This window comes from Orycteropus afer, unplaced genomic scaffold, assembly GCF_000298275.1.
Source record: "Orycteropus afer afer isolate SDZICR_OR568_19922 unplaced genomic scaffold, OryAfe1.0 scaffold00298, whole genome shotgun sequence".
NCBI lineage: Eukaryota > Metazoa > Chordata > Mammalia > Tubulidentata > Orycteropodidae > Orycteropus > Orycteropus afer.
In genome coordinates, this window is record NW_006921885.1 from 1838028 (window position 1) to 1851117 (window position 13090).

At 35.8% G+C, this 13090-nt stretch overlaps 1 protein-coding gene across 1 annotated transcript in view; it reads right to left on the reverse strand.

Annotated features, from left to right (window-relative positions):
• IPO11 (importin 11) overlaps positions 1-13090 on the reverse strand; it is a 333438-nt gene that overhangs the window by 206131 nt on the left and 114217 nt on the right. The window contains exons 7-11 of the mRNA XM_042782395.1: positions 8442-8490; positions 7173-7243; positions 3850-4042; positions 3053-3205; positions 2767-2810 (exon numbers count right to left, since the gene is read on the reverse strand). Coding sequence (XP_042638329.1) covers positions 2767-2810; positions 3053-3205; positions 3850-4042; positions 7173-7243; positions 8442-8490 — 510 coding nt within the window. The remainder of the gene's footprint in view (positions 1-2766; positions 2811-3052; positions 3206-3849; positions 4043-7172; positions 7244-8441; positions 8491-13090) is intronic.

The following is a 13090-nucleotide window of genomic DNA, read 5'->3' on the forward strand; positions in this document are numbered from 1 at the left end:
AATACATTATGACCAAATCGGGTAAATAGCAGGTATGCAAGGATGGTTCAAAATCAGAAAAGCAATCAACATCATCCATCACATAAATAAAACAAAGGAAAAGAACCACATGATCATATCAATCAATGCAGAAAAGGCATTTGATAAAATCCAACACCCATTCCTGATTATAACTGTCAGCAAAATAGGAACAGAAGGGACATTCCTCAACATAATAAAGGGCGTATATGCAAAACCAACTGCCAACATTATTCTCAATGGAGAGAGACTGAAACCATTCTCCTTGAGAACATGAACCAGACAAGGATGACCTCTATCACTACTTCTATTCAACATTGTATTGGAAGTCCTAGCCAGGGCAATAAGACAAGAAAGGGAAATCAAAAGCATCCAAATTGGTAAGGAAGAATTCAAACTATCTCTATTTTCTAATGATATGATCCTCTACATTGATCCTATACTCAAGAGAGTCAGCAAAAAACTACTGGAACTAATTGAGAGATTTAAGTATAACGGCAGGATACAAGATCAGCATACAAAAATCAGTCAGATTCCTCTACACCAGCAAAGAGGTCTCTGAAAAGGAAATAAGGAAATTAGTATCATTTACAACAATACCAAAAAAATAAAATACTTGGGAATAAATCTTACTCAGAACACAAAAGACCTGTACAAAGAAAACTATAAAACACTACTTCAAGAAACCGTAAGAGATCTATACAAATGGAAGAACATACCATGCTCATGGATAGGAAGATTGACTATTGTGAAAATGTCAATGCTACCCAAAGCAATCTACACATTCAATGCAGTAACAATCCAGATTCCATCAATATTCTTTAAGGATATGGAAAAAACAATCACTAATTGTATATGGAAAGGAAAGAGACTTTGGATAAGCAAAGCACTACTGAAGAAGAACAAAGTAGGAGGTCTCACACTCCTGGATCTCAAAACCTACTATACAGCCAGAAATCAACCCAGCTATGGAAGTATCCAAAATAAATAAGCCTACAAGATTGTAAACACGGAACCAGAGAAATCAATCGACAAATGAGGACAACTACAAATCAAAAAGAGGGAAAAAACTATATCATTACAGAACTTTTAGATGATACGGAAGTCAAGACAACTACAAGATAGAATGGGCTGTTCTAAACTTGGGAAGAAAACTATAAATCACAGGGTAACCTCAAAGAAAAATGATAAACCTTCACATCAAAATAAAAAAGAGGACCAGCATAAATACTCAGCAAATACTAAAACAACAGCAATGAAGGAAGTGATAACACGATTCATAAACAAAATGAGCTCAGCAAAGAAAATGATATGGACCAAAGAAATCGACACCACAAAAAAGTACATAACAAAAATGACAGCAAATATTTGCCGATAATTACATATCTGGCAAGGGACTTATCTCTTAAAATTTACAGCGGAATAGTGGATGACAAAAAGATGGTATGTACGCATAATGGAATGCTATGCAACACTAAAGAATAATGTATGTAGTATCTGCAAAACACCGCATAACATGGATGAACTTGGAGGACATTATGCTGAGTGACATAAGTCAATCACAGAAGGACAAATATAGCAGTTCATTGTTGTGGAGGGTCAAGGAAAGGTTTATATATGGAGGGAAATTTTCTTTGTTGGTTGCCAAGGGGTGGGAGGAAACACTGACAGAAAAAATACATTGACCCATGTCACTTTTTCGTTTTGTGTATTTCACTGTACATAAATTATATTTCAATAAAATGTATTTTAAATAAATAAATAAAAAGAAGATGGAAACAACCTAGGTGCCCATCAACAGAAGAATGGATAACCAAATTATGGTACATACACACAATGGAACACTATGCAACCATAAGGAGTAATGTAGAATCAGCAAAACACCACATAACGCTGATGAACTTGGAAGACATTATGCTGAGTAAAATAAGTCAATCACAGAAGGACAAATAGTGTATTAGTTCATTATTGTACAAAGTCAAGGAAAGGTTTTTATATGGAAGGAAACTTCTTTGTTGGTTACCAGGAGTGGGAGGGGAGGAGATGGGTGGTAACACTGCAAAACTTAAAAAAGAAAAAAAAAACACTGAATTGTACACTTAAAAAATGGTTTAAATTGGTAAATATTCTGTCATATGTACATTTAAAACAATTTAAAAAAAAAAAGAAAAAGTACATATCAAAAGAAGCTTCACAATTACAGAAATAGTTAAGGATGGAGGGGAAATGCATCATTCTTCTCAAAAAGTGATAGCTTTTAGCTTCATGAACTCTATTTGTACAATGGCACCTAAAACAAAATAACCATATCCTCTGCAGTGCAGTCAAATACTGACTCATAGTAACACTAAAGAACAGAAATGCTCCCAAGGGTTCCCAAGGCTGTAAATCTTTTAGGAAGCAAGCTACTCCATCTTTCTCCTGCATGGCAACTAATGGATTTAAACTGCTGACTTTTCAGTTAGGAGCTGAGTGTTCATCCAGGCTCCTCATAATGATAATTATACCCCCAAACAATCTGACTGCAAAAGGAAGGCAAATTTGCTTTGTAAACCTGAAGTTAACAATCACCAAAATTCAGATTAAAACTTCTAATTTAATTATGTACTTCCCTCTCAAAGATAGTTTCTTGCAAGTTTAGTTTCCTGTTTGTCTGCCATAATGCTTGAATGCTTCAATGGAATGTCCTTCTCCAAGAGCTATGGAAGCATAAAGCTGTCCCCTATCAATTTTTCATTCAATACTTACCCTCAAACTATATTTCCAAGAGTCTCCTCCTGTTTCTTCCACTGCTGCAATTAAAAACACAACAAATGATGGTCTCTAGAAATGCAATAATGATATTTCCAATATTTCAATGTTTTCCCACAGGTAACAAAGAGAGGATAAGTTAGTTATTTATAAAAAGCGAAAATTCTAGTAGCAAATGTGCTATAATAAAATTCAATGCTATCATATTTATCAGTCAAACAGAAGATATCTACTTAAGGAAGGAGGAGAAAAACAATGTTAAAAATGAAAAATTAATTCTTACTAAAGCCTTCTGGATCTTCTTCCCACATTGTCAGTTCTTCTTCAGTTAACAGAAAATAATGAGAGACTAATCTTCTACAAATCTCTGTCAAGGTGGGATATGTGAAAAACGCCATCTTAATCTTATGAGCTTTAAGAGTTTCAGGGCTACTATCTAGAAAGATAAATTTTACAAGTTAATTGTACAGCCAAACATTCTATCCAAGTACAATTACATAACTTAAATAAAATAACACATTCTGGAGGAAAAGACACACTTAGCATAATTTTCATTTTTATTATAAACATATCTCAAAGACACAGCCTTGTCTCTATCTTACCACTACAGCTTGTACAGCACCATGCAATATTACCACATCATACTGAAGTGACTTACTCATTTCTCTCTCTGTCTCTCCCTCATTCTATCAACGCTGCCTCATCCATCTTTGTATATATACATTCATGAAAGAACTCCAAATAATATAACAAACAATCTTTACATAAACTCATAGAAAGCTTTAATAATTCAAATGAATACAGCACATATAACATGAGCTCCAACAGTCAGTGTAGTACCTAATTCATAAAGTTCCTAAACTTTAAATGCCCTAAAACAGATATCGTGTAGCTTTTAAAAGCTGGTATTCATATAATTAAGACTCTAATTGTTATCTGTACCTCATGTTCCAGAGATCTTTTATTTTTCCAACTAAAATGACTAAATTTCAAAAAAAATAATTATACACAAATAGCAATTACATCACACTTAGATTAGAATAATGAAGTAGACAAAACAAAATTACCAGTAAAGCTTACCTTCAAAATTTTTTGATGGCTTATAAGCATAATTTTTGACAATCATCTTAATAAGATTCATGCATTGGACAATGAATCGCTCAAATGTAACCCCTTCACCAACTTCTGTAAAAACATAGCTTACAGAAAATTCTAGTGATCTCTGAATTAGAGGGGTAAATGAAAAGGGATGCTGGTCCAAGAAATCCAAAAGCTATGAAGAAAAGAAAGAAAATGTTTTGTCCCAATTTTATATTAGAACATAATCATTCCATAAGTACAGCTTATATTATAACCTTGCTAACAATCATTTAACAAGTTTTGAACATTCATAAGAAGTATATATATAGTTTTATATATAAAGCATTTCTTAGGATACATCATATAATGTAGATTACATCAAAATATATCTCTTAACAAGAACTTTCTATCACTTCAAGAACAGGGTCCAATATAGACCACTTTATATTTAACTTGATAACAATGGGTAAATATGACACAAAAGTATAGTTATATAAAAGACAGATCTTTAAAAAGTTAATAGATACAAGGAAAGAATTAAAAAATTATCCTGCCCTTCCTACAGGTGTATCAAACGGGTGATGAAGGAGACTTCTTTATAGAAAAACTCAGCAAACAAATGAAAAAGGAAAAATAGAATGCCACCATCTTGTAATCTCTAATTAAACAATGGATTTAGGCAGTAATCACCAGTGGCCACTAAAATCAATAGGTGAAAAGCTGTTGAGGAACTTTAGAAATGTATGTTGTTGTTGTTGTTGTTATGTGCCATCGAGTTGGACCCAACTTATAGAGACCCCTCCTTGGGTTTCCAAGGCAGTATCACTACGGAAGTAGATTGCCCCATCTTCCTTCCAAGGAGTGGCTTAGCCACAGAAAGGAAGAGACAACCAGACACTGTATGATTCCACAGAAACACAGAGAGTACCACATACAGAGTATTCTTGTCATCCCCATTCTACCCTTTGCAAAAGAAAAGCTGACTGTAGTCAAGACTGTAGATCTAATTACAAATGTGTAAGAAATGTATGCTATTAGCGGTGGGAAGAAAGGTGTACGTTAACATGTTGGACAACACATGGGGAAATACAGCCAAATATAGAACATGGAAATGACCTATTTCCTCAAAAAGGGAACATTTCCCTTCTATACATGGGGGGGAGGGGTGGGGGAGAATGGGAATAAGCTGTTAAAGGACTTGATACTGTTTTGGTCCTGATTCAAACAAATCAACTATAAAAAACTTATGAGACAATCAGAAAATGGACTAGATATTTACATTATATTAAAAAGTCACTAAAAGTCAGTTGCCATCTAGTCAATGTATATGTCAGAGTAGAACTGTGCTCACAGGGTTTTCCTTTGATTGGCTAATCAACCTTTTATAGGAAAATTACTTACTGATAGCAATTACAATATAAGATCAAATAGCCAATTTGCTGGAAGTAGATAACAAGGCCAATCTTCCAAGGGCCTTTAGGTGGACTCAAATCTCCAAACTTTAGGTTAGCAGCCTATGGTATTAAACCATTTACATTACCCAGGGACTCCAAGAAATCATTACCACTGATTAAATGTTACAATGGTGCTACAATTGTGTGTTATTGTTTTTTTTAAATCTCTTACTGCTTAAAGACACATATTCAAATATTTGCAGATAATACTATATATGCTATCTGGAATTTGCTTTACAATAAACAGCAAAGGGGCAGGGAATACACACAGAAAACAGGAATGAATACGAACATATGCTGATAATTGTTGAAGCTGTGTGATGACTTTACGGAGGCTCAATTATTCAATTCCCTGTATTTGAGGATATATTTGAAATTCTTCATTTTACAAAGCTTTAATAAAGCTGCAGAGAATATAAATATGAATTTTATAAATGAAATTACTGTTTACAACTTATTCTGAAAAGAATAAATTATAGATACCATCTGTGGTAGTTAATATTGTGAGTCAACTTGGCTGGGCCTGGTTTTGAGGGGCTGGGCATCTGGATGTAGTTATTCCCCATGATGAGACTGTTATCAACTCCATGATGGAATCTACTGGAGGAGCTGAGTAGCTGCCTTAGGGATGTAGTCTGCTTCTAGTATATAAGTAGCAGTGTTGAGAAAGGTCTCTGCAGCTTTTTGGGCATGCTTAGACCCTACATGTATCCAAGTCCTCATTCAGCAGCACGCCATGTTGTCTTCCAATCTTGGTATTGTTCCTGGACTTGAACCAGTGTCTTGCCATGTTGTGTGATCATCTTGGGACTGTGCCATTTTACTTGCCCACCTTGGGCTTATTAGCCTCAGCAGCCAGCAGCCAGCAGCTGCCTGAGTGAAGAGATGCCTCCAGCTCCCGTGGGCCAGGAGCAAGAGGCAGAGCTGAAGCCCAAGGTCTAAGGGCTTTCACCCAGCCCCTACAGCTGGCACTTTGAACTTGAAAGTAGAGTTTCACTAGAAAGCCTCCTACAGTGTAAGAAAATAAACTCCTGTTTGTTGAAGTCACCCATTTGTGGTATTTTCTGTTAGAGCACCACTAAAACCAAACCAAACTCATTCCATCAATTCGATTCTGACTCATAGCGACCCTCCTTGGTTCCCGAAGTGGTATCTCTATGGAAGTAGATTTCCCAGTCTTCCTTCCAAGAAGTGGCTGGTGGGTTTGAACCACTAGCTTTCTGGTTAGCAGTCAAATGCCTTTGGCACTATGCCACCAGAGCTCCTTAGAACACCACTAGAGGTAACAAGATACCATCTATCCACACTGTTACCTTAAGAACTGAAAAATCCAGTAACTCAACAATCAATGTTTCTTTCTAAAACAAACCACCTTTCTATTTTACTTATGTAATTAACATACTGAGCAGGAATAGTTGCAAGCAAACATCTGGTACATCCTAGTACAGCTCAATGACTAATAACATCATCCTGATTTACTTTGCTTTGTATTTTCTGTTTTTAATTCAAAGGATCTGAGCCCATTTTACTCTGGATCTTAGAAGAGTATTTGGGCGTTTCCTGTTGAGGCTGTTTCCAAAATGAGAGTTGAAGAATTGAAGTCAACTGAAACTGAAGGTAACTGCTACCTAACCACAAAAATAGGAACATCTCATTTCTGTTTCTTTTCTTCCTTATCATGGAACCCAAAACCCAATTACTGAGCAATCCATAAAAAAGAGAAAACAGATTACAGAACCAGATATGCCCACTTCTTTTCAAATACCTAGTTCCCAAGCCAAGTATGGTTACAAAAATATCATTTCCCTTACTAAATATGAATGTACATATCATATGAGTAAACCTTCTTTAGATAAAAAGAGAACTTACCACTTTAGTAAAAAGAATGATGGTCTTTTCCAGTCTATCTCTACATATGTTATCTGCACCTATACTTCTACCTGTCAAAAGCACATTTCAAATATTAGTACAAGTATGTAAACATACAATGAGATAATGTGAAAACTTTTTTCAAAAGTAATACTGTCATGTGTATTTTTGTGTATTTTATACCATGAACTCACTCGTGTGCATTCTCGGCAATAAAAGAATAAACATTTTTAAAAAGAATACCAAGATTTGTACTTTACAACATAGTAATCCTCAGTACCATTATTTCACAAAATTAATCCTAAAATATGAACTGAGCCCATTTTAAAATAATACACAGGCACAAGATGTGTGTGTCTTTTATACACATACATGTATCTGAGCGAAAACTTTGTGCCTCTTTCTGGCTAAGAAGTGGAAGACGTATAAGACAAGATCCTTGTCACAAAGGTGCTTACAATTTTACTAAAGACAGAGGATAAACAGACTACCAGTATAATCCAAAACAAAGCCCTAAACTATCTTAAATATATATTAAGAAGGCTGTAGCAGTCCAAAGAAGTGGAAAATCACCAAGTCCTAAACCACACAATAAAAGTTAATTTCACTTGGGCTTTCACACACAGGGACATTTGAAAACAGGCAAATCCCATGAATGAGGCTCAGAAGCAAAAAAATGGCACAGAGCATATGTATATGTCAGTAAGAAGACTGATTTGACCCAAACAAAGTAGTATAATGTTGAGGTAGGACTGTGAGTGCCTGAAGTCTTTAAAACATTGGTTGGTTGGTCGGTATGTGGCGTCGAGTCAGCCCTAACTCATAGTGACTCCTCCTTGGGTTTCCGAGGCAGTATCACTACGGAAGTAGATTGCCCCATCTTCCTTCCAAGAAGTAGCTGGTGGGTTTGAACCACCAGCCTTCTGGTTAGCAGTCAAATGCCTTAGGCACTATGCTAACAGAGGTCCCCTTTAAAACATTAGGAGAAAATAATAAACAAAATGAAAGCTGCTTTCCCTTTCTTTTTTTTTCTTTTAAAAAAAAAACATAAGACCATGGACATATTTGTGGTTGGATGTTGTCTAGAGAGATGTTAAATGAAACACATCTATATATAAATCTGAGACCTAGCTAACAAGAGCCCATTCAGATCAATCAATAAATGGGGCACTTGGTCAAAACACTATCTCCAGATCTGCAAGGGCAAGGCAGAAGTAATTCATAGAGGAAGTGTCCTACAGGAAAAAGTACTATCATGGGAGTACTTACTGCAATCCAGAAATTGTTTTAGACGTTCAAATATTCCATGTAAAAAACCCTGAAAAAGAGTATTTTTTAAAAAACCCTGAAACAGAGTATTTTTAAAAGTGCATCAAGTTATTCTGTTACAAATATCTGCCATACACATTTTCTGGGTTATTAAAACGTGTATCTCATAAAAAATTAACTGAAAAAAAATTAAATTGGAGAAAATAAAATAAAATTCACTACTATAAAGAACTCTTCCACAAGAAAAAAAAACTGCACTATTTCATCTCTTCATTAACTCAGTTACCTAAATCACTTTGCAATAAATAAATATTTATTCATTAAGTGTTAAATATTCTCCATTCTCCTTACTGTTTATTTTTCTTCACAATCCTTACAACCCTAACATATTACCTGTCATTATTATCTGTCTCCTCCTTCTAGAATGTAAGCTCTTTGAGATGTAGGGCTCTGCATTGTTCACTGCCATATCCCAGAACCCAGAAAACGTATTAAGCAACATTAAATGGTCAATAATCAAATAAATGAACATGTGACTCCAATTATTTAAGCCAGAAGTTCTTAACCTCAACTAATAGACACACTACATCTCAGACAACAGAAAATGAAATTATTGCCATTGACCACCTAGGTCCAATGGACAGTTTTACATACATACACACACACACACACACACACACACACATATGAATAACTTGTTGTTGTTGTTGTTGTCATGTGCCGTCAAGTCGGCCCAGACTCATAGCGACCCCTCCTTGGGTTTCCGAGGCAGTATCACTACGGAAGTAGGATTGCCCAACCTTCCTTCCGAGGAGTGGCTGGTGGGATTGAACCGCCAGCCTTCTGGTTAGCAGTCAAGTGCTTACTGAAGTAAAAATAAAAGGATATTAAAAAACAATTTCATTAAATATTTTAGTAAGAATTTAAACATAAATTTCTTTGTATCAATAAATTTTGAAGCATAAAATTCATGAAAGATACCAAAAACAAGCCTGACTCAGACAGTTTCACTGGGTCATTCCAGAACAAAGAAAAGGAATGAATACTCCCCAATTCATTCTATAAAGCCAGCATAACCCTGATATTAAAGACAGATAAAGACACCACCGAAAAAGAAAATCAGACATCAATATCCTTCATCAATACAGATGCAAAAATTCTCAGCAAAGTTCTAGACAACAGAATTCAACACCACCTTAAAAAAATAACACATCATGACCAAGTGGGATTCAAACCAAGAATGCAATAAATCAATGTAACTCACCACATAAATTAAACAATGGAAAAGAACCACCTGATCATGTCAATCAATGACTAAAAGGTATTTGATCAAATCCAACAACCTTGCCTGATGAAAAAATTTTCAGCAAAAAGGAAATTCCTCAGTATAATTAAGGACATATACGCAAAGCCAACTGCCAACATTATTCTCAATGGAAAGAGATTGAAAAGCATTCCCCTTGAGAATGAGAATCAGACAAAGATGCCTTTCATCACATCTCTTATTCAGTATTGTACTGGAGGTCCTAGCTAGAGCAATAAGGCAAAAAAGGGAAACAGAGAGTATCCAAAATGGTAAGAAAGAAGTAAAACTCTTCTTATTCACAGACAACATGATTCCAACATATAAAACCCTAGAGATTACACAAGAAATCTATTGGAACTAATAGAAGTGTTCAGCAAAGTGGCAGGGTAGAAGGTCAACATACAACAACCAGTTGGATTCCTCTACACTAACAAAGCGAACTCCAAAGGGCAATCAAGAAAACAATACAAAGAATGAAGAAAACCAAAAATTCATGGATACAATCAGTCCTAGCGACTGATGCACCATCCCATCTGCAGCCTATACGACTATGAGACCAGAAGAACTAGATGGTGCCCAGCTACCAATGTCAACCACTTGGAAGGGGACCTATGTAGGAGGATCCTGGACAGAGAGGGAGAACAATGTGGACAAAACTGAAAATCATTTGGAGAAAACAAAAGGGGGGGGGGGGGGCAGGTTGGCTGGTCCGATAGAGCCTGGTGGAACCACTGAGACTATGGCCCCTAGCTGTCTGTCAGGTCTGGAATTAAACCCACACCTGTGGCTTCCAGCCAAGCGAAAGGCATATGAGTTGAACATTTATCTGAGGTACGTACACTGAAAGGAGAAAAAAACCATGGGAGAAAGAAGGGCTGCTTATGCACCAGGAGACAGTTCAGAGGGCAGGAGAGCATGGAAGGATGGACACAGGGAAGAGGTAATTATCAGGAGGAAGTGGGAGGGGAGCTGTTGCATTGTGGTAAATTGTGGTCAATGTAATGAGAAAAAGTGTATGTGAACTACTGTATGGAAAGTGAATTTGCTCTATAAATCTTCACCCAAATCACAATAAAAAATAATAGTAATAAAATAAAAATAAATGAATAAATAAAAGACTGTATTTTAAAAAATTACCATTTACAATAGCCATAAAAAAGATAAAATACTTAGGAATAAATCTAACTAAGCACACAAAAGACTTATATAAGAAAACTACAAAACACCCTGTGTGTGTGTGTGTGTGTGTGTGTGTATGGTTGGAACCATGGAGGGAGACAAAGAGGAAAAAAAGAAGGTGTCTGCTGTACCAGAAACTCTTAAAAAAAAGCAAAGATATTTCGCAGAACTAAAGATCAAGTGCCTGTGAAACAAGTTTGCCCAAAAGATACTACAAAAGGTGGGGATACAAATATACATATTTGTATAATGCTCTATTATATATATGGATACACAGCACAGAAAATAATATGGAACAAAGAAACCAGGGACACCGTGAAAAAACACATAACAAAATGACAGCAACAAATTCACACTTATCGATAATTACCCTGAATGTTAATGGCTTAATGCACCACTCCAGAGACACAGAGTTGCAGATTGGATAAGAAAACAAAACCCATCAATATGCTGCCTACAAGAGACACACCTCAGAGATAAAGACAAAAACAGACTAAAAATCAAAGGTTGGAAAAAGATATATCAAGCAAATGGCAACTGTAAGAGAGCAAGAGTAGCAATATTAATTTCTAATCAAATTGACTTTAAGACAAAACCACCATACGACACAAGGAAGGACATTACATAATGATTAAGAGATCAATGGAACATGAAGATATTACCATAATAAATATCTATGGACCCAATGAAAGAGTCCCAATATATATAAATCAGACGTTGAAAGAGTTGAAAAGCCAAATAGATGACTCCACAGTAATAGTGGGAGACTTTAATACACTACTGTCTTTGAAAGACAGAACAACTGGAAAGAAACTAGCAGAAGAGCTAAACAATACAATCCACCACCTTGGCCTTATATACATCTATAGAGCACTTCAACCAACAGCAGCACAATATACATTCTTCTCCAGTGCACATGGAACATTTTCCATGATAGACCACACATTAGGCCATAAACCAAGCCTTCAAAAATTTGTTGTTGCTGTTCTTGTTGTTATGTGCCGTCGAGTCGGACCCGACTCATAGCGACCCCTCCTTGGGTTTCCGAGGCAGTATCACTACGGAAGTAGACTGCCCCATCTTCCTTCCGAGGAGTGGCTGGTGGGTTTGAACCGCCAGCCTTCTGGTTAGCAGTCAAGTGCCTTAGAAACTACACTACCAGAGCTCCCTTCATAAATTTAAAAACATAGAAATACTGCAAAGCATCTTCTCAGGTCATAATGATATCAAACTAGAAATCAACAACAGGAAGATCAAAAGGAAATGAGTAAACATGTGGAAACTGAACAACACCCTCCTTGAGAAAGACTGGGTACGAGAAGAAATCAAAATTGAAACCAGAAAATTCCTTGAATCAAACGAGAATGAAAACACAACATACCAAATCTTTGGGACACAGCAAAAGCAGTGATCAGAGGCCAATTTATAGCAATCAATGAACACATCAAAAAAGATAGAGCCAAAATCAACACCTTAAATGAACATCTCCAACAATTAGAAAAAGAACAGCAAGAAAAGCTTACAGTCACCAGAAGAAAGGAAATCATCAAGATTTAAGCAGAAATCAATGAAAGAGAAAACAGAAGGGCTATAGGAAAAAAATCAACAAGAGCAGAAGTTGGTTTTCTGAAAAGATCAATAAAATTGACAAACCACTGGCAAATTTAACAAAGGAAAAGGGGGAGAGAATACAAATAACATGCATAAGAAACGAAATGGGTGACATTACACAGAACCAACTGAAATAAAAAGGATAAAATCAGGATACTATGAAGAGCTGTACTCCAACAAATTTGAAAATTGGGAAGAAATGGACAAATTTCTAGAAACACACCACTTACCTAACCTAACACAGATTAATGTGGAAAAGTTGAACAGGCCCATCACAAAAGAAGAAATTGAACATATCATCAAAAAATTACCAACTAAAAAAAGTCCTGGCCCAGATGGTTTTACCGGAGAATTCTTCAAAATATTCAAAGGAGAACTGATACCAACCCTACTCAAATTATTCCAAAACACAGAAAAGAATGGCATCCTTCCTAACTCATTTTATGAAGCAAGCATAACCCTGATACCAAAACCAGGCAAAGACATCACTCAAAAGGAAAACTACAGACCAATATCCCTCATGAATATAGATGTAAAACTCTTCAACAAAATT